The sequence below is a fragment of the Sturnus vulgaris genome, chromosome W, assembly GCF_052056855.1.
Source record: "Sturnus vulgaris isolate bStuVul1 chromosome W, bStuVul1.hap1, whole genome shotgun sequence".
Classification (NCBI taxonomy): domain Eukaryota; kingdom Metazoa; phylum Chordata; class Aves; order Passeriformes; family Sturnidae; genus Sturnus; species Sturnus vulgaris.
In genome coordinates, this window is record NC_142282.1 from 27,766,176 (window position 1) to 27,792,890 (window position 26,715).

Here is a 26,715-nt window from a genome sequence, read left to right on the forward strand (position 1 = left end):
TGCAAGCTAATGGTCTAAATAGCAATTAAAACAAAGGTATGAATGCCAGTTACAAAGTAAAACCGGACTATAACATGTAAATTACAAAGTTTAGGCAAACTACAAAATCAAGTAGAAACAAACTACAAAACTCCGGGAGAATAAATTGTGAGAAATAAGGAATAGGGCTGTGGCCAGCCGAGCCTCATCCCTAATGGGATGCAGCTGTGTAAGACAGATGAACAGCATTGAAGTGGGCCTGCTGGTAGATAAAGCCAGATATTGATAGATGAAATAAGCAATGGGTGGAACCGTGAATTCCAGAGGAATTCCACTAATTGACGGACTGTTGCTCACCCAAGGCCATGCTAAATTCCTGGACTTGGAGAAAAAGAATAGAGATACAAAGATAAAGGGGGTCTGTATTAGGCAATGCAGGAAGTCTGTACCTCTCAAGTATCTCAGCCAATGGGGAAAGAGAGAAGAAAATGTGGGTGGGAAATTAGGATAAAAAGGATGCTATGTATTCCAGCAATTTGAGAGATCCCATGGGAAATGTCCCATGGCCTCTCCCTTTATTCGAATAAAGTTACAGGACTCCTCTGTCTCCATTTTGGATGTAAACCTCTGACATCGTGGAATAATTTTCCTGACAGAGGAGACCCCCAGCACTGTGTGGGTCGGGGGGGCTAAGGAGCTCTGTATATATGAACTTGTCCCTCCCAAAGAAGTCAAGTTTCTCGTTGTACTTGGCACGCACTCATACATTCATTGCTGCCGGGGCAGGAGAATAGGGGAAAGACAGAGGGGTGGAGAATTTGTCGGCGCCACCACACCCCTAACCACCCCACCTGTCTCTTACGCAGTTTCACGCTAGCGGCTCATGAGAGCTGCCTGCAAAGGAGAAGAGTGGTGATGAAGCAATCAGTACCGTTCTCTCTAGTGCTGGGGAAGACTGGGGAGGGGAACGTGCAGCTGCTCTTCCATGTATAGGTTACAGCACTCCGTGGCCCCTTGGTCGAAAGCTGCGTGATTAAAGGCTAAAGCCAAGGCCATTGGATGTACCAGCCTGAGATATACAGGTAGACCATAACTCACTTTGATTTGCCACATGAAAGAAAGGCTTTAGTTATGGACTAGGCATATTAAGGACTATGCAAATTAAGCCTAGAGATCAGGTATATTGTGGACTTCTACCTGGAATTAGACCCAAAGGGCTCTCTTTTGAAACAGCTACTAATTTAAATATTCCCTACTTCTATATTTATTTTCCCAACCTCAATCTGATATTCAGGTGCAAAACTACTGAAAAAAAAAATCCCAAACAGTCTTAATAATATTTGAGAATACTTCTGTGTCCCTTTTCTGCCCATAAAATCAACCCTGATGAGACATTTGAATATTCTTAAATGGAAAACTCAGTTCTATTGGAGAATTTACAAATGGCTAATTAGAAAAAGACATCAAATGCTGTTGTGAAGGATAAGGATTTGACAGGAAGGTCTCACAGATATGTATGTATAACAGAAAGATCTTTGAATGTAGAATCTGAAGAAGGAATAGAAATGATAGCAAGTTTTGATATAGAAGAAAAGAATTGCTGAGCCAGTCTTACTGGGTAACTAGAAGGCAAAGAGCAAGTGAGTTGGAAGGGGCTTTTATGACTTAGAGCAAAGGATAAATCCACCTCAAACAAAAGATGTTTTTAACAAGCAAAAAGATTTTCACAGACAAACAAGAAAGCCAATGTTGCAAGTAGAGAAAAGATCTCAGAATTTTCCACTGCAAGAAAATTGAAAAAGAACTTCTAGCTTACACTGTAACACACTAACCTTTTGTGATTGGAAAATAGTAACATGAATATGGTAATGCTAGTAGTTAGGATAGGTAATAGTAAAAGTATTGATTGGTTGTCATGTTTTAAGATGCTCTACAATGAAAAGTATATAATACATTGTAACCAGAACTAGAGTTGGCTTCAGACAAACCCACAGCTGTGGCTGAAAAGGCTGTGGGCTGGGCTCTTGTCACCCACGACCCGTGAATTGCTGTATCATTTGGATACAATAAACAGCATTTTAAAGATCCACCTGGAGCCCCATATCCCTCATTCGGCTCTTACAAAATGTTAGTTAGATTTTTGGTTGATGGCTTCCTCAATAACAAGTTAATATATAGTGTGTTGTGTCAACCTTCTCACTCTTCATATGGGTTTTTATTAAAGCTATTAGTATACCTGTTGCCTTTTTCCCAACCTGGAAATGAAACTCGAGATAATTTTAGTAAGGAGGTAATATAAGAGCAGATCTTTATTTGAAGGCCTTCAGGAGCAGCTATGGAATGATGTCCACAAAAGCCCCCCTGCCAGGGGTGAGTACATTTTTATAGGTTTTAGGAAATTAGCATAATTGATAAAAAGCACCAATTAGGAGGACAAGTGGTGATTCAATTTCTCCCCAGGTCAAGCCCCTTCTCTGCCCCCCCCACCCCCCTTGGTACTAGCTATACTTTGTCCATGAAATGTATCTCAAAGAGTTCTCAACCTTGGTTCCCAGGAAGAACCAAGATAGCACGGGGGCCCTGCACCTCTGGGGGCGTTGAGCTCTGGAATTTGTTTTGTCTTTCTGCATAGTGAAAGGCCATGGAAAAGTACTGGGAAAACGAGTCACTAATACAATAGGCTACAGAGCTACAAATATATGTGTGAAGAATACAGAGAACATATAAAAGAAAAAAAGGCAAAACCCAAACCAGCATCACAATCATAATATTAAGGAAATGCCTTTATTTTGAATATAATATTTCATTCTTCAACAGTGGCAAACAATCTTCCATATTTATTCTGGACCTCCACGCTGTAAAATAAAAGCATATAGTTAAATGTATTTCACTAAAAGAATGGAAAATGGAGATGAAATATTTTTCACTGTTCTAGATTAACAAATAGGGTTTTAATTTTAATTTTTGATTTAGACATTGATTTTTAACCTGTATAGGAACATGCACAGAGTGTCAAAGTATCAGCATCTACCCATAAGAACTCAATTTTTTCAGGGGAGAATACAGAAAGTTCAATACCTGCAACCTATATTTATAGCTTCTTCCAGTTCTCCCACTCTGAAGAAACACGACTCTTACTTTAGAAAGGTCTGATAAACAGCAGTAGTAAACAGAAGTTTTAGAATTATTTTCACTGCCCAAATTCCAAAGCAGAAACAAACCCAAGGTCAGCCATTATAATCTTTATGAGAAATCAGAAAGGTACTCAACTCATTATTTTGCTAATAAAATTATTTTACCATTTACCTCACCATTAGAAAATTTATGCTAGAAGTCAAGGAGCGTATTACTATGCAAAATGATTAATTTTATTTCTAATTATAATACCATACTGATATACATGAAGGAAAAGTGATTTCCTCTATTAATATGATCACACTGTAGGTGTCCTTATAATTTAACAAAGCTGTCTTTTCATTTCAAACTCACACCCATCTCTCCAGTTCTTCATATTTTGTGCATTCTCCCTTTTTAAGCATCAATGTTTACAACTGAAAATCGTTACAGAACAAAAGCAGGTTTTTCTTGCCTTTTATGTACAATGGCACATTTGCAAATATTGCAGAAAACATTTATATCAAGTTTAATAAAATGTTTCTACTGCTAGAAATACAAGTGGTAACTTACTAATAAGTCATTTATAAAAACTAGCTTGATTAATATTTTGGACTTCAGTTGCCTGGTAATAGCCTTTGCTGGTCTAAGAACAGACTCTTGTGCTCCTGTACAACATATTCAAATTACACATTAAACAGCTGTTACACAACAGGTAGTGACTGTGATTAATGTAGGCTATGACTATCACAAGCCGTCTGCATGTCTATCTCTAATTAGTGATACCACAAGCTACTAATTAGTGAGAGTTGGGTACCTTGTGTATGAAGATTTTGTAGTTTGGGTACTGTGCATCAAAGCAGTGAAAATTCTGAGTACACACTTGCCAAGAATTAAAATGTAATATCGTGTTTTAAACTTGGAAGGAGGTATAGAAATAAGATAAATACTAGGTAAATATAGGCAATACACAACAATAAATGAAACTTACTTGAGTATATTCAATCTCTTCATCTGACATTAGTTTTCGTCTGTACTTCTGAGGTAAGGTTCTTGTTAATTCAAAATTGTCTGGTATACCTTGTACTCTACTAACAGGTGAAATATTTTGAAATCCTGGTGATCTGCCTCCTACAGACTTCTGTGCTTTTGAAGCACCAAGATATGGCATACTTGTTTGTAGAGATTCCAGTACTGAAATCCAGATTGCAAAACCATTACAGAAATATAACAAGACTGTAAAATTAATTAGTGAGCAGACAATAAAAGTTACCAGTTACTGACAATGTTCTTCATTATAAAAAATACTTTAAAAAATTAAAAAAAAATAAAAGATACTCTACTTCTCACAAGCTGTTTTTATTGTTGTTAAATATACCAAGAACACAGTGAAAAAATTCTGAAAGTAAAAGAAAGCATATTTGAATGGCAGAAATACGGATGTGGAAAGAGAAGATAAATCAACATAGATCCTAACAAAGGCTTTTTCACTGGGAAGCTGTACTTGCAGAAGCAGCATGAAGTTTCAAATGTGTGTGGAGGGGGTTACATAAAGATAAATAACTAACATCCAACTAAGATGTTGCTTTTTGTTTACTGCAACTGTAAAGACAAACAAATGAAAAAGAGGTAGAGGCTTAGAGAAAGCAAGCTCACAACTACAGCATACCACAACGTGTAATAGAATGCTATATCTATTCTTAATATTACAAAATGGCATCGAGAAAGTAAGGTCTCAAACAGCAAGGAGGAAGAGAACCCATCAGAGGGAGCAGAATCTGAACAGGGGGCATGCCATTAAACCAAAATTTTAAAATTTAAGAGCAGAAGGCAAAGGGAACAGAGCATGAAAACAGAAGAAAACAACACACAGATTATAATAGCTTTGTCTAGTAATGACTACAAAATATTTTGAAGAAGCAGCATACCTTATATATGAAAAAAAAGAAAGTTTATCTGAATTTGTTTTATATACCACATAAATATTTAGAGATTTGCCTAAGATTTTCTTCTATTGTATTTTTTAAAGTCTGAAGTGTATTTGCAATAGAAGCATTAGCCAATCAAAAACCCGAAGACTAAAAATACCTGACCTAATACTGCTGTTGCTTAAGCTCAGATACAGTCCCTACTAGTTTTCCCTTCCCTGTTTGAGACCATCATGTTACAGTTGTAATATGATAATAGAATTTGGCTGGCCTTTAAAGCACTCACATCCCTAAAAGCATAGTCTTGATCTGCAGAGCTCTGTGTAGTTATGTAGAAGCAATATTCTGGTATGGCGAAACAGTTATTGCTACAGCTTTCAAGCAAAGTGAAGTAGATTACAATTTACTAGTGAGGCAGCAGAAATTAATGTAGAAAGGTCTAACATACTTAAAATATATAGCCACAGTAATCTTGCAATGCAAAGATAAGCATAAGCTAAGTAACATGTTTTTAAGCCTTTGAGAAAGCAATTCACTGGCATGGAAGGTGGTGCAATTGGCTGAACTGGGCACAATATACAAAATTCTGACTGAAAGTTATCACAGAATATAGTTCCTGAAGAATTCACAGGTAAGTCAGAAGTGGCACTGATGTTCATTGTAGATACTTTGCAGTGTTAATGGATAAACTAAACTTAAAGCTAAATCCTAAATATAATGCTGTGGCAAATATGTAGTATGGTATCATTTCTAAAGAAGTGAGAATAACAACAGAGCTTCTTAAAATATCTACTACTTTCGTTTCAAATGCTTTATTGACTCAAAAGGAATATTAAAACAACATATAGCTTATTAATTTTGATGCTCTAAATGTAACAGTATTGAGGTTCCTATAAATATAAACATAGCTAAAGGTGTAAAAATTAATGTCAAAGATTGCAATGAAATTAATTTTTTCTCCGCATTAATTATTAGCACAAAGAAACACTTCTTAAAATGTACAGTGGAATGGCTCTTAGCCATAAATCAAGGTTTTAAATACCACCATCACACAGTCCAATTAGGAAAAAAAAAGGATGAGGAAAATGTAATATCATTTTCTGCAAAGATCACTAAATACCTAAGGCTGTTTCAAATTCACTTGGATACTATCACTTCAGGCAAATATTAGTATTTTCAAAAATGTGACTTCTTATATAAGTAGAAAAACATCACTAGAAATCCTTGTGATTCTGCCTTGACCAAAAAATAAAGGCATGCATGTATTATATTCCCACAGTTGCATAGAGTCTGAAAAGGAAGCCTTCAAACTAAAACAATGATGATTCAGAAACTGCTCAGAATCAGTTGAGCTGCATAGTTGCAGAAAAATCGTGTGCTGATTTTTATATACAACAGTTTATGCAAAGAAATACGCCATAAGTTGTATCTATAGTTTAAATACTTACTTTTAGGTCTGGGACTACTTTTTCTGTCTGGGAACTTTATCAAGGGAGTATGTGGCTTGACTACCTAGAACAAGACAATGTAGTAGGAGAAACAGGGAGAATGAAATATATTTCTAGAGAAACATTAGCGTTACAATAATAAAATGGAACGTACAACAAATTAAACAACCACTTCTATGCTGCTGCTTTGTGCACCAGCACTGTGCTAAAATTACTACATGAATTTTATTTTTACCCAAGGAGAAATTTCACCTTTAAAGGCACTACCCCACCCTAGTGTTCAGAACAGGAATAAGCATTCTCTTCCTTTTCTCACAGCAATGTGTATGCAGAAATAGCTACTACAGTAGCAAAAATAGAATGATGACGTTTTAGCATGTGAAATTGCTAGCAGTGCTCTCTACCTGTACATATTTGTTCAGCTGGCTGGCTGGGATTGACTAGTTCCATTAAGAAAAACACCCCTATAAATTATAACGTCTGGTATTCAAAGCCACTGTGCTTATTTTTTAAATGTCTTTTCAAGAAGACATTATGTTTCATCTTTGAAGGGAAGTAGGATGGCTTAGAAAGGAGATAATGATTAGCGCCCTCCTTTCTTGAAGAGTGACCGAAAAGGGGCAGCCTGCAGACTGCTCAGTAACATCCTTTGGTACTAGAACCAGGCACAGGAATCAAATGACCGGCGCCACCGGGCCGGCCCCGCCGCATGCTTTTTTCCCCGCTCCAAGGACACCAGCCTCTCCAGCGGCGCCTCGGGCCTCGGCCACCTCAGGCCGCGGCCGCCGCGCGCGAAGCTAGGCCTGCCACCCGCGCCAGGTTCCAGGCCCCAGCCGCCCTAACCACCTCCCGGTCCGCAAGCCGCGCACCGCTACCTGTACGACTCTAGTGGCAGCCGCCATCTTACTGCCCATGGTGACGCCACATCCCAGCTCCTGAGGAGCAATACCAGGCCACGCCCACTATGAGTGGGGCCCAGAGAAGGGGCTGTTTGAGGCAGTGCCAAAATACAAATAAAATAAAGGGGAAACACATTAAAATTTAAAAATCGCTTCAAGTAGCTCTGCATTTTAATTGAATTTGATCAAGACACAGCCAATCCACATTTTAAAATCTGACCCTCACTTATAAAGAGTGCTAATGTTTTAATTTAACATATTACTTTGGTGAATTGACCTTGGCTAGACATCAGATGCCAGCCAAGCTGCCTTATCCCTTCCCCTCCTCAGCAGAACATGGGGGAGAAAAAGACGGCAAAAGGCTCATGGGTTGAAATAAGGACAGGGAGATCACTCAGCACTTGCCATCACAGGCAAACCAGACTCATTTGCTTCTCAACTGATATCTTCCTGATTACTGATACTTTTTTTGTATTCTCCATAGAGCACTTGCAGTTTGATTTCCAATTATTTCGATTAATGCTGAAATATTCACAATTGCTTTTTCCAATTCATTAACTCCTAACCAGGGGATAAACCATCTGGCAATGGAATGGAAAGTGGTGGATCTCTTTAATCAAAGGATTGCTAATTCTTTTGGTTAATTTTAGATCAGCCCTCAAATTCTTGGTAACTGTAATATTTGAGATTACGGCTACTAAAGTGAAAGTACCCTTGTCACCAAAAATCGTGAATAAAACTCTCTAACACTAATTTCAGTATTAGAAAGCATCATCAGTTTTATTTACGATGACAAGCATGAGGGGGATATTTCCACATAACCCATGCACCACAGCTCACTAACAAACTAGTTTAAATCTATGTAACTTATACGTATTCATTACATTTCTTGAAACTCACACATATATGCTAAACATCCCTTCAAATTCTTTTGCATAATTAAATAACTTCTCAGATCTTATTTACATTACAGTAGGGGTCTTTTGAGGGTCTCTGGTGGTCGTTTGGGGAACATCCCATTCCTCAAATTATCCTTTTTTTGTCACAAGCCTCCAAAAAAAGTTTCTTCTCTTTGAATGCATCCCAGTGATGTGGTCTGGCCAAGATATACCTTCTTATCAGTGTTGCTCAGGCTCACAGTCTTTAGGGCTAAGATAACCACTTGCACACATTAATGCAGGACTAAGCACTGTGGGTTAAAGCTAAATGAATTCACAAGACTTAAACACTATTTCTTACAATTAAAGATTTTCCCAAAACCCTACTAGTTCCAAGGTAAAGCCTTTTCACATAACAGTTAACCTGAGCAGGCCCAGGCCTGTACAGTGCTGCACCAATCCCTTGGCCACAGAATAAACTCAACCAGCTCATGATAACAGAGGACCCTACAACCAGCTTAAACTTGATACTGGTGATTGTGCCACTTGCATTACCTTGCCTTTATCTAAAAGCGCAGCACAAAGTTCTCATGAAAACATAATTTCTTGTTTGCTTTTAAGAAAATCTGATCACACTACAGTTCATATGGTTTCCTACAAAAGTAATGCTGATGCAATCTACTTTGTCTAGTCCTTTTTGTGAGATTACATCTGTTTATACATGTGCTAGGGTAAGGTGATGTCTCCAGATCCCACTCCTGATCTTTTCCTTCTTGATGTATATTAAATGAGGTACTTACCCACCATGTTGCCCATTTTATATCAGTGGGGATTGGAACTCTGATTAAATGTATTCCTTTTCCCAAATGTTCAGGCATATGAGCACATATCCAACAATCACTCAGATTAGCTCTTTATTACTTCCTACATCAATTTCAGGTGGAAACTGAAGCTCTATTGGTTTCCCAGACTTGATCTCAGTGGTATTGTTAAACTCAGTCCACTTAACAAGATAAATCAGAGTTAAAACTTTATATTGCTTTGAATAGAAATATATAAAATTTAATCCAAATGGAAATGCAAGCACCGTTGTAAAATAACTCCATTCACACGTGTTGTGCTTTGACACTGACCAAATGCCAGGCACCCACAAAAGCTGCTGGCCCACCCTCCCCTGCTACAGCTGGGCAGAGAAAAAAATTAAACGAAAGGTTCATGAGTTAAGGACTGTGAGAAAACACTCCAAGGGCAAAACAGGCTCAGCTTAGAAGTACAAAGTTAATTTATTACTGACAGAGTCAAATGAGGATAATGAGAAGTAAAATAAGCCCTCAAAACCACCTTTTTTTCCCCCAACCCCTCCCTCCTTCGCACCAACAGCAAACAGGGCATGGGGGGTTTTGGTCAGTTCATCACCTGAGATCTTCTGCTGCTCTGGGAGGAGTCCTTCCCCTGTGAGATGGTGGGGTCCCTTCCCATGGGAGACAGTTCTCCACAAACCTCTCCAATGTGGTTCCAATCTCACGAGCACACAGTCCTCCCAAAACTGCTGCAGCGTGGGTCACTCTTCCATGGGGTGCAGTGCTCCAAGGACAGGCTGCTCCAGCTTGGAAGCAAGTGCCCTCTCTCTCCACCAGGTCTCCCACTGGATCACAGCCTCCTCCAGGCATCCACCCGCTCTGGCATGGGCACTGCCTCTATGGGCTGCAGGTGGATCTCTGCATCCCCAGTGGACCTCTATGGGCTGCAGGGGTACAGCCTGCTTCACTATGGTCATCACCACAGCCTGCAGAGGAATCTTGGCTCTGGCACCTGGAGCATCTCCTCCCCCTTCCTTCTGCGCTGGCCTTGGTGTCTCTATGTTCTTTCCTTCACATGTTCTCACTTCCTCCTTTTCTCTGAATAGAAAAAAGAACCCCTGTGCCTGTCTTTATTTTGATTTTCTTCTTAAATATGTTATCACAGAGGCATTACCATCATCTCTAATTGGCCTAGCCTTGGCCAGTGGCAGATCCACCTTCAGAGCCATCAGGGATTGACTCTTCCAGACACGGTGGAAGCTTCTAGCAGCTTGCCACAGAAGCCACCTCTGTGCCTCCCCCCTGCTACCAAAAACCAGGCCATGCAAAACCAACACAACATGTTATTTCCCAATAACTCACAAAGTCCTCCCATGCACAGTTCATGTGGGATCTTAATAAACTTTAATTGTAGAGGTTTAGTTGATTTACTTTCCATTCCAACTTTGGTGATGCTTCAAGTCTGCTGTAATGAATCCGTGGATGGATTCTGTCAAGCTTGGTTGCTGTATGGGTGGTTAACAAAACTTGAAATGGTTCTTTCCACCTTTCCTTTAAAGATTCATCATTCCAGGTTAGAAGATTCACCCAATCTCCTGGTTGAAAGGGATGCACTTAGACATCCAAGGTAACAGGTGATCCTAAAACAATAAACCTATGCAAAGATGATATTTTTTTTCCCAAAGGTATTACATACTCCCACAAATTGTGGTTCCCTGTTATGTTACTTTCTTGAATATAATTACAGCCTGATATGATCTCCCATAGAGTATTTCATATGGGCTTACCTTTTCTTTAGAGCTTGAATGAATTCTAATTCTCAGCAATGCCAGGGGAAGAGCCTTTGGTCACTTAAGTGATGATTCCTGACAAATTTTACTCATTTGCCTCTTTATGCTCTGATTTATTCTCTCGACCTTCCCACTAGATTGTGGTCTCCATGGAATATGTATGTCCCATCTTATTCTTAATGTTTTGGACAAAGTTTGTACAATTTCAGCTTCAAACTGGGGTCCTCTGTCTGATGACATTCCTAATGAGACCCCAAATCTGGGTATTATGTCTTTTAGCAATATTTTAGTTACCTCTTTAGCTTTGTTGGTGTGACGGGGAAAGCTTCAGGCCAACCAGAAATGGTATCCACTAACACCAGTAAATACCTATATCACTCCTGTCGAGGCAATACAGAGAAATCTATTTGCCAGTAATCTCCTGTACAATTTCCTTTCATTGTAATTCCTGGTGGTGGTCATTTATTAATTTGTAGGAGTTATTACCAAGATGCCTTTTTCAGCTTTTGCCATTTTATATTTCCTTCAGACAATTACAATGCCTTCTGTAAAGCAATAAGTTCAACCTTCTGTACAGAAGCAAGCAATGGGCAAGCTTTTACAAGCTCTGAGTTGCCAGAATATCTGGATCTTTTATGGGAACATCCTTCAAATACTCTCTGTTAGAGTGATCTTGTTCAGGGGTTTGTAAACAGTCATGTTGTAATTCCTCTCCTTTTTTTCTGAGGATCTAAAACCAGATGGATTAAGTGCAGAATTTACTTTGAGTTCAACATTGTCTTGTTCCAAAAGAACCTGATATTTTAGCATTCTGCTAGCAGACAACCAATGATTTATTTCCATTTTTGTTCTAAAACAGTTGTAAGCATGTGTAGCAAATAGTCATCTTTTGTCCCAGAGTCAATTTTTTTAGCTTCTTGAATCAACAGAACTGTAGCAATGGCATAAAAGCAAGTGGCAAAAAGCAATGGCATAAAGCCATGGCATAGAGCACCAGCTCTTCCTGATGCATGTTCTTTTACAGAAACTTCCCAACAAGCTAAGACACAAACTCGGACCACTACTTCTTAACCTATTAGAATTCTGGTTTCTTAGTATGCCAGGTTACGTATAAACTACGTACATGGCCTATCTTGTTCTAACTGGAAAATGTAAGCAATATTCTTAACTCTAACTCTATTATGTCTGAAGCTGGGTTCTTGGAGCCTCTAAGGAAACACCAGTATGTTTTTCAACCTTCAGTAGAACATGTACTACTTCTCTGGCATCTAAGACCTTTTACTTACTAAAAGCACTTAAAACTTATTCCATTTACTTACTTCCTTGCTTGCTTGTTCACTTATGCTAAAACCTAAACTTTCACCTCTGCCTTATGTGTGAGTGGCTTAACATACTTCAATCCATCCAAAGGTTTTAATTCAATCCCTGCACTCTGATCTCTCTCCAAAGGATTCAGAGAAACTCCTGACTTACTGACTCCAACATTTTTTATGCAGCTTAAAGCAAGCATCATAATCACAATTATTACTATGATCACAATTACACTTTGTAAAAGTGAGGCCGACCAACCAGTCAGAGAAAATCCAAATCTTTCTTTAAATATTTTGTTTAACCAGTTACTTTCTAATTCTGCCCTTAATTCTCTGCTAGATGCAGCAACAAATTTTATCCTATCTGCTCATACAGTTTAGCAGTCACATTTGGAATGTGCTTACAAGTATTGTTGTTTAAATTCAAATAACCACATCATCCATGTTCATGTAACAGCAATAGGTCTAAAACAAATCTGTTTTGCAAGGTCATTTTAGTCATGGCTTGCAATTGTTCATTTATTTCAGTAAACCCCAACTGAGTTGCATTTGCTAAAGTTTCCATTTGTAGAGTCAAATTGTGTATGGCCAGCCTATTCCTGAAGGTGGATATTTGCCGAATAAAGATGGATTCTAAAATCCATCCTACTATGGTTCCTGTACTGGGATGTTTCCAAGTCTCATCACGTTTAACTTTTCCCCATAGTTGGGTTCCCAATGGTGGCTCCTTCCACGAAGGACATAATGTTAATAGTCTCAGCGTCAATTGTACTCTTGATTCTCCCAAGGGCAAATGCGTGGTCCAAATTCCATTACTTCCCACCTGTACTATGAGTCCTAATGATCTGACCACGTCCTGCTGACAGTCTATATCTCTCCAAGTCTCACTGTTTATTAGGTGACATCAGGTGTCATTAAGAAAGGTAGAATAATTTATAGAAACACATCTCAGTCTTAGAGCCTGTGCCACAGTCATGAGCCACTGTACCTCAGGATTCCTACTAGTGCAAGTGAATATTTGAGTTCAATTCCACTTTTTCTTTGCCCTTGGATCTTTTTGCCCTGACCTTATTAAATCAGAATATTTTATACTGACCCATAAGGGGTCCTCTGGGAGGCCTGGACTCCCTTCCCAGTCTAGATACCACTCAACTGGCTGGATATATTCCCATTGTCCTGTTTGAGGACTATTCCATATTTCTGGTATTTGACATCCCCAAGGGTGCAATCTGTCAGCCAATAGATATTTCCTGAGGTTATTTTCAGATCTGGTTTTGAGATATTACAATTCTCAACAGTATTGTCGTGGTTTAACATAGTTTGGTTTTTCCTTAACTGGAAAAAATCCACCAGCTACAGAAGTGATTCCCTGTAAGGACCTTACCATCTTCCTTTGGACCTGACAGAACCAATCAGCTGGCTAGTTTTGAATACTGACACCCTGTTAAAACACTTAAGAAAGCTGAACATTCCTCTGTGAAATCACACTTAAAAACAAACAAACCCTGGGAAAATCTCTCTTGCTTCGGGCTTTTGAACAGGCAACTGGACGTTGGCCAGACCAGGCCCCGCTCTGCTGCATGGCCCACGCAGCCTGGAGGGGCTGGGCTGGGCCCTGCTCTGCTGCAGCACTGGCCAGGCTGGGCCACACGGCCAAGTCAATCCATGGCGCAACTCAGCTGAGATTCTGCAGCTGTCAAGTTCCAGCCGTGGCCAGCTCCACTTGGCTTCGGGCAGAGATGAGCTGGGCTCCACTCCAGCCACGAGCTGCTGAACCATCCTGCTGGCATCGCAGAAAATCCTGCAGCTAAGAACAGAGGCAGCCCTGCAGCCCTGCTCAAGAAAGCAGCCCTGCAGCTGGAATTGAATGCAGCAGGGGCTGGAAAACAGCCCTGCAGCCAGAGTGGCCACTGCCCAGCAGAGATCACATGACCATCCACAGGCCCAGGAGAGATGTTAACTCTTTCAGTGCACAGATGAAACTTGCAAACTTCAATCCTCTGTTGAGTGAGAGAAAAGGGTGAAGACACTTAGAGAAAACAACATGGAGACACCAAGGTCAATGAAGGAGTCAAATCCCAGATGGGAGGAGAATGAGGAGATGCCTAAGTCTTGGGCTGAAATTCTCTTGTAAGGCTATGGTGGAGATATAATTGATACATAAGACTTTTTTTCCCTGTAACTCATGGAATGCATTGGGGAGATGTAGCATTCTAACCACAGCCATGAGCAGAGGCACCAGTGTTGAAGCAAGCAGATGTTGAAGTAGCTGTGATCTAATGAGAAGCTTGAACAGAGAGAGATGAGAGAGATGAGAAACCTGGCCCCAGGGATGGAAGAAGAAAACCTCTGTTCCCAGAGATAAGAGAACTTTCTTTGCTATATTAGAACAGCTCATCCTTGAAATTGCGCCCCAATAAGCTGAAATGACCCATGGTGGTAGTTGTGGGAAGACTACCAAACCGTGGGAGGAACTTCATGGTTGCGGATTTCTGGGCAGCTGCTCTTCATGGAAATTAAAACCAGGAGAGAACTGTTTCTTGTAGAAAAGTCTCCATGGCATGGCAGGAGAGACTCCTCTCCCTAAGTGAACTGAAGAAACATTATTTTAGAAGGGGTAAACTGACTGAAAATACCAAATTTTGTCTCTTTATGTTGTCAGTGGGAAAAGAAAGAATGGTTGGGGGGAGAAGTATTCTGAAAGTTTATTCTTATTTCTTATTATTTTCTTTTAGTTCTGTTAATAAACTTTTCTTTATACTCTTTAAAGTTTTGAGCCTGCTTTCACCCTTCTCTTAATCCTTATCTTGCAACAGAAAATGAGTAAATAATTCTAGTGAGTGCATGGGCATTAGACCCAGTACAAGTATCATTCTCACGTGTCCCTAGTAAGGAATATTCTCCTTCCATCTCTGTCCAATTGGCATGGGTGCTATTTCCTTCCCACATGTGTTCCCAGGTTTTTTTTCAAATTGCTGACTAAAGCTCCCCATAGAACTGGATTTTCTGCAGAGGTTGGTGTTGGCAAACAAGCTGTTATATAGGTTTGTGCCAGTTTAAGACAAATTTAGGAGGAAATGTCCCAAAATTGTGTCTCCTCTAAAGAAGAGTAGGTTTTAGCAACCCTTCCCCCACAGGTTCCCACAGATTCAAAAGGAATTCCCTTGGAGAAAGTGAAAAAAGAACTGTTTATTTAGCAAGCAAGTTGCTCACAGGCATTTAAAAAAAAGAACAATGTTAACTAATAAAACCTCTTGCTGCTTTGAAAAGATTTAGCGTCTGTTCCATAGGTGTGGCTCAGTTCTCTCCTGATCCGGAGCTGGCCTCTGGGCCACAGCGCAGCATGGGACATGGGACGGGGAGAGGGCAGGCAGGCAATGTTCTCGTGTTTCAGACCAAAGCTGAACAGTTCCAGAAGAAGAAGAAGGAGAAGCCACAGTCCCAGGAAAAACTTCTTGTCTCAGCTAACAAATGAGAAGCTAGCTTAAAAAGCAAAGAAAAGCTCAGTCTCTCTCACTGGAGAAGGAAAATCAAGAGCTGGGGAAAAAAACCCGAGCAGCTTATCTCTGTTTTGAACACAGGCGCCGAAAGAATTACACTGCTTCCCCCTCTTCTCTCTTGGATCTGACTTAAAGGCACAGGGCTCATATCTGGCAGAAAGCAGATGATAGGGATACAGGACCATATAGTCACCCCAGGACATGGTTACATTCTGTAATTTGTCAAAATCTTGCACTAGCTTTAAGATCATATATTCCCTCCCAGAGATTAACAACATAGTTTCCACTGTATTTAGCATCTTCATCTAGATCCAATAAATAATATCCCCCTAGAAAATCATATCCTATACCTAAAACAATAGAATTTATATATTAAAAAAAACCTCCACTCTGTTAGCCAGTCTTGTTTCTGCTGTGTTTGATGTGTGGTTGCTGGTTTTACCCACGTGTGATGAACCCAGGGTTCGATTCCTTCCACCTTGAGTGCAGCGTAGGCTACCAGGAGGACTTGGAGAGGTCCTTTCCACTTTTCTTTCAAGGAATCAGAGTTCCAGGTCTTTACATATACAAAATCCCCAGGTTGGTATGGGTGAACGGGTGCATCCAAAGCAACTGGTCCCAATAGGGTTATAAACTGGTTGACCCCAGCAAGAGTTTTTCCTAAAGAAATCAAGTATAGATTTTAATCTGTTTCTCCCTTTGAATGTATTTCTCTGGGAATGGATGGTGTTTGATACAGCCGTCCGTACAGTAGATTATAGGGACTTACTTTAGTTTTTGACCTCAGCTGAATTGATTCACAAAAAAGCCAGAGGAAGGACCTGTGGCCATTTTAGGGAAGTTTATTGGCACATTTTGCTAATTTGTGATTTCAAAGTCTGATTCATCCTTTCCACTGTCCCACTTGACTGAGGTGTAAGTCCCATTTTATACCTAGAGTTTTGCTCAACTGCTGCATCACATCTGCTATAGAATGTAGGCCCCTATCTGAAGACATTACAAGTGGCACCCCAAATCTTGGCATGATTTCTTTAAGCATGATTTTTACCACTTCCCTAGCTTCATTGATGTGACAGGGAAAGGCTTCTGGCCATTTGGAAAATGTATCTGCCAATACCAAAAGATACCTTTATCCATTTTGTCTGCTTAGTTCAGAGAAATCTATTTGCCAATAATCCCCAGGTGAATTTCCCTGTTTAATTGTTCCAGAATGTGGCCTTTTCCTATTTGTGGGATTTTTTTAAAACAAATTGGACATTTCACTATTATTGATTCTGCTATTCCAGTCATTTCCACACTAAGTACAGAGTTTGGGAGACTAGATATCATGGACTCAATTCCCCAGTGGGTTTTGTTATGTTCTTTTTCCATTATTTTCCTCATTATAGGAGGTGGAACTAGAACCTGTTGCCTGTCTCTTACCCACCATCTCTGCTGATTCTTAGAGGCTTTTAATATATTTGCTAAGCATTGGACCTCACTGTCATAATTAGGCTTAAATTCAGATATGTCAATTTGGTTTTGTGACACTAACACTACGATGCCTTTTTCAACTACTCCTCGAGCTGCTTTGTCTGCCAATCAGTTTCTCTCTATAACATCAGTTTGTCCAGATTGATGTGGTTTGCAATGCATCACTGCCACCTTCTTTGGATTTTGAATTTCTTCCAAAAGTTTTAAAATTTCTTCTTTGTGTTTAATAGATGATCCTTGAGCTGATAGCAGTCCTCTTTCCTTCCATATAGTTTCATGGGCATGAATTACACCAAATGCATACCTAGAATCAGTCCAAATATTCACCCTTTTGCCCACTGCCAAATTCAATGCTTATTCTAGTGCTATTATTTCTGGTTTTGGGGTTGATGTCTTAATTGGTAAACATTGAACTTCTACTATCTCAGTAGCAGTCACCACTGTGTATCCTGCCATCTGTTTTCCATCTTTTACAAAACTGCTGCCATCTGTAAATAATTCTAAATCAGGATTCTCTGTTGGTTCATCCTGTAAATATATAATATACAGGTATATAAATATACCTGTTCCATGGTTTGGAAACAATCATGTGCCAGGGCTCCATCATCCACTGCCTTTGTATTGAGAAACATGGCTGGATTTGTGGCTGCTGTCATCTTCAATTCCACATCATCCTGTTCCAAAAGCACAACTTGGTATTTGAGCATCCTGCTGGGGGATAGCAAATACCCATTTGCTTTAATATGGATATGACCATGTGAGGAACAAAAACAGTTATGCTCTGTCCAGTCATGAGCTTCCTGGACTCTCAGAACAGTAGAACAGTTGCAGTAATCGCGCTCAAACATCCTGGCCATCCTTTGCTCATGTTGTCCAGCTGTTTTTTAAGAAATAGCCCACAGGTCTTCTCCAGGTTCCCAACTTCTGTGTCAGGACCCTCGGGGCTAAATGTTGCCTCTCATGTACAAACAGTTCAAAGGGTTTGGATAAATCAGGAAGCCCTAATGCAGATGCCATCATTAATGCCCTTTTCAGTTCTCAGAAGGCAGTTTTGCACTTGGGAGTCCACACCAATTGTCCTTCCTTTGTCTCTTTTAGAGCTTCATAGAGAGGCTTCACTAAAAGTCCATGTTTAATGTCCATAACCGGCACCACCTGACCACTCCTAGAAAGCCTCATAATTCTCAGATGTTCCAAGGTTCTAGAGTTTGTCAGATTTCTTCCTTTCTGTCAAGGCCAAGAATTCTCTGCCGTTGAGCCATCCTGAAGCTCAAATAGTTCACAGTTGTCTTTTCTATTTGAGCTTTTCTTTTAGTTACTCTGTAATCATTCTGTCCTAGAAAGTTCAATAGACTTATAGTCATTTGTAGGCATTGTTCTTGTGTCTCTGCTGCCAGCAGAATGTCATCCACATACTGTAAAACTACTCCTCCACTGTTGTTTTTCTTCCATTGTATTTTGCTAGTTGATTTCCAAATATTGTTGGACTATTTTTAAATCCTTGCAGTAGGATGGTCCAGGTTAACTGAACTTTGCGTCCAGAGGTGGGACTTTCCCATTCAAAAGCAAATATTGCTTGATTATTTTCCTCCAAGGGTACTGTGCTGGTTTTGTATTAATTTATTTTTTTGTAAGGAAGGAAATGAACCAGTTATGAAAATAATTCCCTGTAAGGACAGTGGCAGCTTCCTTTAGACCTGAGAAAAATCAATCAAGGGCTGATTTTTAATATTCACACATTTTTACACCAATGAAAAAGTTAGATGCGCCTTTGTGAACACACACATAAAGATGAAAAAAACCTCGGGAATCCCTCTTTTGCTTCCGGTTTCTCAGCAGGTAACAAGTGGCCCGGGGGCTTGATGGGGCTGGGCTGAGCTGGGCCCTGTCCCTGCTGCAGCGCTGGCCAGGCTGGGTTCCCCTCCAGCACAACCAGGCGGGCCCACAGCACTGCTGAAATGCTGCTGCTGCTGAGTTTCACCAGAAACCACCAGGGGGGTTTCTGGTGGGAGAGGGGAGGCCATTGGCCACTGAAATCCTGGCTGCTTCCCCCTCCCCCCAGCACAGCAAGACTGGCATGTGACTTGGCTGGAATGCTGCTGCTGCTGAGTCTCACCAGAAACCTCTGGGCCTTGGAAGCAGCTACTGGCCAGGCCAGGCCCCCTCTACCTTGGCCCGTGTGGCCCAGAAGGGGCTGGGCCCGGCCCCAGTGGCTGCCAGGCAGGGAGAGGGAAGACCATCAGCCCGTGGTTGGAATTGAATGCAGCAAAAGCCAGAAAACAGCCATGCAGCCAGAGCAGCCACCACCGTTTCTCTCTGGGCCCCTGCTATCCTGGCCCAGCCCCCAACGTGGCCTGAAATACTCCACTGCAACTGCTTCAGCTGCTGCCCGGGCAAGATATTTATTCTTTCAGTGCACAGATGAGACCTACAGACCTTCCATCCTCTCTCGAGTGAAATAAAAGGACAGAGTGAAGACATGCAGAGAAAAAACATGGAGACATTGAGGTCAGACAAGAAGAAAGAGTCAGGTCCCAGATGGGAGGGGATGAGGAGATGCCCTAATTTGGACTGAAATTCTCTTGTAAGCTATGGTGATAGAATATGATATATTGAATATCCCTATAAATCATAAAAAAGGATGGAGTGGTTGAAGTATTCAAATTGCAGATATGAGCAAAGGCATTTATGCTAAAGTAAGCAGATGTTGAAGTAGATGTGATCCCATGAGAAGTTTGAACAGAGAGATGAGTGATGAAGACCCTTTGCCCTCAGGGAAGGAGAAGAAAACCTATGTTCCCAGAGATGAAGATGATCTCAGAGACAGATGAAGAGAACATTTGCTTCTGAACTGCTCGTCCTTAAAAGTGTACCCCATTAGCTAAAGAGTGAGCCCTCGAAAACAGTTGTGGGGAAAGCTGCAAGTCAAGGGGAGGGACTTTTACTCAGTGAGCAGATTTCCATTGAGAGAACTGTTTTATTGTGGAGAAGTCTCCATAGCATGACAAGAGAAACTCCTCTCCCTAAGTGAACTGAAGAAAGACTATTCTAGAGGTGATAAACTGACTGATTTGTTTCTGTACATTGTCAGCAGGAAATAAAAGAGGGTGTAGGGCGAGGAGAAGTGTTCTGAAGGTTTTATTCTGTTTCTTATTATTCTTTTAGTTTTGTTAATAAAGTTTTTCTTTATACCCTTTAAAGTTTGAGCCTGCTTTGCCCATCAAAATTTTTACGATCATGTCTAGGAGCTATCAAAGGCACAATTTTACTGGGTGCTGCTAAGTAGTTGTGGCTACACCTTAAAACAATAAGATAATGTTCTCTCGCGGGGGGGTGGGTGGGGGGGGGGAGGGGGGGAGCCAGGAAAAGGAAAGGTGGGACATGATGTCTTCACTTTTGTTCTTGCCTTAAGTTTCTCTCTCCCACGGCTTCCACTGTACCAGGGCTAATAGGTCGGCGGGACTACTCAGCTTCTGTAGCTATCTGATCTTTCACAGTGAAGGGCTTATGGAAGTTCATTTTCAGCTGGATGTAGCATCCTATACTTCCAGTATCGCAGAAATATGTTCAGGATCTGCTGCCCTAAAAAAATCCCTAGAAGAAAAAATACATTGCGGGGCATCCCTTTTCTCATGTAAGCCATAAATATTTGTGTTATTATTTTTTTCCAACTTGCGTGCACTTTTACAGTTTTGCTGTCTCACTGAGCTCAGCTCCATAATTTTAATCTGCACTAGGGTTTCCATCTTTCCTTCCAAACTATATGGACTATCACATTCTTGCAGTCTTGCAGATATCCTGTACCTTAAATAAACGTATCTAATGTAAATATCGGTCACAAAAGGTGCCCACTGAGAAAGTTGTCTTCATTTTTGTGATAGGTTGACTTGGGAAGAAGAAACTCAGAGAGAGGTTCTCTCTAAGGGAATTTCCTCTGTGGGGGTTGGGACACCTGCAACAGCCAATTAGAGAAAGTTAGTTCGCTCCGTGCACACACATTTTGAAGGAGGTAATCCGGAACTGAGTCTCTTTGTCTTTCCGGTGGCTGAGCAGGTAACATCAACCCGAGTTCCCCCCGCCATGCGGGGGGGGGAGGCTCGGGAGGCCGCTTCAGCCCCGTTTGCAAACGAGGTGACCCAATGGCCGGGGGAAGAAAAAAGTTCTGTGATAATACCTTCACGGCTTCCTCCTCCACGGGCCTGCGGCTCTGGCGTGGTGGGGGGGGGGCCCGGCTCCTGCTGCTGTCGGACAGGCCAGGCCTGCCAAGGTGGCCATGAGCAGCGTGGGGCTGCAGCCCAGCCCCAGAAAGGCTGATTGACACCTCAGCTGCCCTCCCCTGCACGGCCTGAGCCTGGCCCAACTTTTGTAGTTGTGTTAAACTTTAACTCTTTAGTGCACAGATAAGATTTGCAAAGCCTCCAGCCGTTCCTTTGAATATGAAAGGAAATAAGAAGATTTCTGAAGTCAGTGACGTAAGAGCTAAGTTTTTAAAATGGAAGGAGAATGAGAAGATGCTGAAATGGCTGAAAATCTTTTTGTAAAATTGTAGGGATGAACTGATGTACTGAATATTCCTATAAACCATGGAAAAAGACATGGGGGGATGGAAATGTTCCATTTAATAGATAATTTGACCAAAGAGCACCTGTGTTGAGAATTTCTGCCTGGAAAAAAGAAGAGGATTTCAGTTTTCTGAAAATGAAGCCTGAGCAAAGAGAAAGGAGACGGAGAGAACATTTGCTGTCGAACATTTCATTCTTAAAAGTAATACCCCATGGGACAGACATGGCCCACATCTACAGCTTTGGGATGGCTGTGGAGTTGGGAGGAGCGTCACGGTTGCAGGTTCCCGGGAGGATGCAAATAGTGAAAGATAAAACCACGAGAGGACTGTCTTCTTCTTTCTTGTGGAAAAATCCCTACAGCTTTCAACAAAAGGAGGCTTCTCTCTCCAGAAGTGAACTGAAAAAGACTAAATTAGGGACTGACCAAAGTATTTGTTATATGTTTGTTTTGTTGTTATGAAGGTTGGGAGAGGGAAGGAAGGAGTGATCTGAAAAATCTTATTCTGATTTTTTTTTTTCCTTTCTCTTTCTTTGTGTAGTTAATAAATTTTCTTTTATACCCTCTCAAGTTTATGCCTGCCTTGCTCTTTTACTCCTGGTTCTGTCTCACAACAGGGAAAATAAGTTTATTTAAATTGGCAACTCAAAACGAAGACATTAATTTGGTGCATTGGCTGGGAAATCGAAATTAAACCAAGACAACTTTCAACTCTAAAAAATAAAGTCTTAAAACAAAAAAGACAGTGCTGGGCATCACCTTCTGCTCGCAGGCAATAAATTGCACTACCCACACACTCACACAAACAGGTGTTATGTTATTTTCTTTCCAGATGAATGTACCATCTCATTTTTTCAATTTCTCAGAGTCCACTAGAAAATTGAAAATGCCCAGCAAGAAGCTCAGCCAAAAATAGTGCCAACTGAGGAAGATCTTGATAGACTTTTTATGTTTGCAGCTTATAAACTGTACTGCCAACAACGAGGCAAATCACTTTCCTTCCTAGGTGTCCTGGTTTAGGGCAAATTTGGGAGGAAACTTCCAAAGGGGTCCCTCTAATAAGCAGATTCAAGTGGCCCTTCCCTGTAGGGACACATATTGAGAAAGTAAGAAAATTACAGCCTGAAAAATATTCCAGGCTGGAGCTTTTCAGCTCTGTTCCCAGCCGATAAGCTGGTCCAACTCAAGGCTAGCGAGAATTTCTCCCAAAGTGAAAATTTGGTCAAAATAAAAAGGAATTAATAACAAGATAGAACACCTGTTGTGGTACGTGACCAGGCCCTGGGAATGGGGTGTCTTCTCTCTGAACCAATCACCTTTTCTCTACTCTTGGAATTACGAGTCATGCTATAAAACCAAGTGTGTTTCTGAATAAACTTGTCTCTCTTTCATTCTGTCATGAAAGACGACCATGTAGCTGTGCATCTTATTTCCGCCACACTTAAAGGGTTAAAACCCCTTTCCACAGCTACACTTCCCCCAACTGGTTCTGGAAAATATTTTCTTCAAGAAAAGTGGAAAAAAAGCTGTTTATTTAACAAGCAAGGTATTCACAAGCATAAAAAAATGAATCATATTCAACAATAAAACCTTTGACTGTTCTGAAGAGATGGCAAATTCACAAAGTCTTTTTCTTGGTGTGTAGCTCAGCTTGCTTAGTTTCTTATCAGTCCATCTTGCTCTGGAAAATGCTGTGTCCAGGTCCCCGGAGGGCCACAGGTGTGAGCTCCCAGTGTTTTACTGGGTTTTTAGTCCAGAGCACATTTGAACAGTTCCAAGAAAAAGAAAAGCCACAGTCCGGGGAACTGCTCTGCCTCAGCTAGCTAAGAAAAACGAACCAAAAAGCAAAGGAAAACTCTCTCCCGCTATCCGTGCTGCAAACAACACAGTCTGTGAGAAGGAATTGCAGGGGAGCAAGTGCAGTTTCTGTAGGCAAACTGCACGCTTCTTCTCCCCCCCCCCCCCCCCCCCTTTGCTTTTGGAACCAGTCTTAAAGATGCAGAACTCAATATCTAGCATAAATAGAACAGACAATTGGGGGTGATAGAAGCATCATAAAGTCACCCTAGGACATTCTACCCCTTATCCCCATATCGTCAGCTTACTACCAAAACTAATATATATTCTAACTACAAACACATACTTTTATATATACATATATATACACATATATACAGTATACAGCCACAGTAGCAGTAGATTTTCCATTCCATCTCCTCATGTTTTCTCAGCAGTCAAGCAGGAAGAACCACAGCTCAGCTCGTGGGGTGTACCTTCTCTCCTTATCTGGAGAACGTCTGCGTTGGGTACCAGAACCTCTGATCTGTACTGCTGAGATTTGGAGAAGGTTCTCTTTAATCTCCTCTCTGAGTTTCTTGTGATTCTCCTCTATTTTATCTTCTAATTTTTGCAGACATGTTTCCACAGCTGCTATCCTGGCATGTGTTGGGCCATGCACAGCATCTGCATATGCTCGGAGCTTCTTTGCCATATCAAGCACGGTCTCCTCCATCATCCCGCTTCATTATTGCTAAAGCAGAAGCGGACTTGTGGCCCAAGTTGTACAAGTTTTTGCCACATCATGGATGTACATGACACCAAGTCTAGATTCCTAGTTGTTAGGTCATCTGAGAAGACAATCTCTGCCACTGCCATTTCTCTCAAGTGTTGAATCCCTTGTTCTATGGTCTTCCACTGGGTTTGCTGCATATAGAGATCATTTGCACACAGATATCTTTGTGCCACACTTCCCAGGACCTGTGTCCAGAGACTGTGAGGGTTAGCCCCCCTCATCATTCCTTGGTCAATAACGGGATCATGTGACAGGGATCCCAAATGCCTCGCTTCAGTACTGCCCAGAATTGTAGCTTCACCTGCAGTGTCCCAAAGACGGACTAACCAACTAATTATAGATTCATCAGGTCATCGAGTGTAATTCTTTTTCAGGTCACAAAGGTCCTTCAGGAAAAAGGACTTAGTAGTGACTTCTGATTTTGTGTCAGTTGCTGGAGCTGGCTTTGAGGGTCCTTCCCCCAGATCATCATCGTCTGCTGGTAGATTGGTTTTGGTTTTGTGCTTCTTTCCCTCATTAGCAACTGCCAGTGGCTTAGGTTCACTGTCTGTTTTAGCTGCTGGCTTAGGCTCACTGTCTGGTTTAGTTGCAATCTGAGTAACTGGGGTGTTGGCAGCAGCCTGAGTGACTGGGGTGGCTGCTGATTTATGTCCCTGCCCCCTGGCCTCTATCTGCTGCCCTACAGTATCTAGCAGCATGCAATAAGCAGGTGCCAGGGCCCAGCTTATTGCAATGAGCTTTTTCTCATTAGAATCATCATGGAAGTTCTTTTGCAAATATTTCCCCACTTCAGTTGCGTTCTGTATTTGTTCATGTGGAAAGTGCCAGACTACAGGGTCAGAAAATTCCCTCAGGGTTTGGCCCATATCCTCCCATTCTCCACACCACTCAGGATTTTCCACGCCTTGGTCTACTGTTGGGTCAGGGGTCTTATCAGCTCCTCTGGACATACCAGCACTCACTCTAGACATACTGTAGACCATATAGAGGAAGCTTACCAGATTAAATACTAGGAAGGTGGTCTCCTTAACATCCAGGGGAAACTGAACATTCTCCAAAAGTGATGTAACAGATTCAAAGGAGAAGAAAGAAAGGAAAGACCGAAACGCCTCATCCCCTGCTTCTTTAACAAACTGGGTGCAATTACTAATAACCCCTCAAAACATGCTATTGGAACTGGAATGCAGGGTAGGATGAAGAAACTATAAACCATACATACCTGGAACAAACTCCAGTAGCTTTATAAACTTTTTATAAATCATTATCACTGAGTCTAGCACAATAGTTATTCTAATTTGTGCTCCTCTACTGAAGAAACTACGTGTTAGGGACACTACCGGAGCTATCTCTGGATAAGAAAATAAGCCTAGAGACCAGAAAGGTATTAAAACCTCAAAAAAGCTTAGGGACCCAAGACACATGAGGGCCTCCACCCTGAGAGACATTATGAATTCAAACAACATGGTTACTGACTGCTTTACCCCAATATAGAGTAAATACTACCAAAATGCAGTCAGAACAGGTTTTTTTTCCACTTTCTCGGGCCATGTGTTGGGCGTCAATAAATATTTGTTCTGGTTTAGGATAAATTTGGGAGGAAACTTTTGAATGGATTTATTTCAGGAAACAGATTCAAGCAGTCCCTCCCCCAACTGGTTTGGGGAAAAAATATTTTTTTGGAGAGAAGTGGGAAAAAACCTGTTTATTTAACAGGCAAAGCACTCCCCAGCACAAAAATGAACAATACTAAACAGCAAAACTTTTTGCCGCTCCGAAGAGATGACAAATTTAGAAGAGTCTTTTTCGTGGTTTGCAGCCAGGCTCACTCAGTTTGTTCTCAGTCCCTCCAGCCCTGGGAAATGCCGCAGTCCAGGCCAGGCCTGGTGGGCTACAGGTGTGAGCTCTTGGTGCTCTTCTGGGTTTTCAGTTTAGAGCAGGTTCGAACAATTTTAAGAAAAATGAGGAAAAAACACAGTCTAGGGAACTTCTTTGCCATAACTGGTTAGAAAAACTAACCAAAAGCAAAAAAAAGAGACCTCTCTCCCGCTGTCTACTGCAGACAACACAGTCTGTGAGAAGGATGCAGGGGAGCAGGTGCAAGGGGGAAAGCCAGGGGGTTGAGACTTTGTGTCCTGGGGCTGTAATTGGACAATTGACCCCAGTAGGTAGATGAACCAAAACCTATAAAAGTGTAAAAACTCTTGACCGGGATCCATATTGGATTCAACCTGAGTGCAGCCCCGGCCAGGTTCTTGTACTGCCCAAGGTGTATCCTTTTAAGGCCTTTCAATAAACACCTATTTTATTCCTTTTAACTCTGTCTAGTCCCTGTTACAGACCAGCTTTTCTAGGCATCTGTCTTCACCACAGCCTGTAGAGGAATCTCGGCTCCAGTGCCTGGAGCACCTCCTCCCCCTCCTTCTACACTCACCTTGGTGTCACCATGTTGTTTCCCCTCACA

At 41.3% G+C, this 26,715-nt stretch overlaps 1 protein-coding gene, 1 long non-coding RNA gene and 1 pseudogene across 3 annotated transcripts in view; 1 reads left to right on the plus strand and 2 right to left on the minus strand.

Moving 5' to 3' along the window:
- Positions 1-26,715, plus strand: part of LOC148220067 (uncharacterized) — a 47,771-nt gene that overhangs the window by 5,203 nt on the left and 15,853 nt on the right. The window lies entirely within an intron of this gene.
- LOC148220068 (alpha-ketoglutarate dehydrogenase component 4-like) lies at positions 2,745-7,472 on the minus strand. 2 transcript variants are annotated; one of them, XM_088155735.1, is made up of 4 exons: positions 7,345-7,469; positions 6,470-6,533; positions 4,085-4,287; positions 2,745-2,834 (listed from the first exon to the last, which is right to left on the minus strand). In XM_088155735.1, exons 1-4 carry the CDS (start codon positions 7,381-7,383, stop codon positions 2,817-2,819), a joined length of 324 nt encoding a protein of 107 aa, XP_088011861.1. In that variant the 5' UTR covers positions 7,384-7,469; the 3' UTR covers positions 2,745-2,816. The 2 variants fall into 2 exon arrangements, with proteins under 2 accessions (XP_088011861.1, XP_088011860.1); XM_088155734.1 differs by having other exon boundaries at positions 2,745-4,287; positions 7,345-7,472.
- On the minus strand, positions 23,641-26,713 carry LOC148220069 (uncharacterized; annotated as a pseudogene).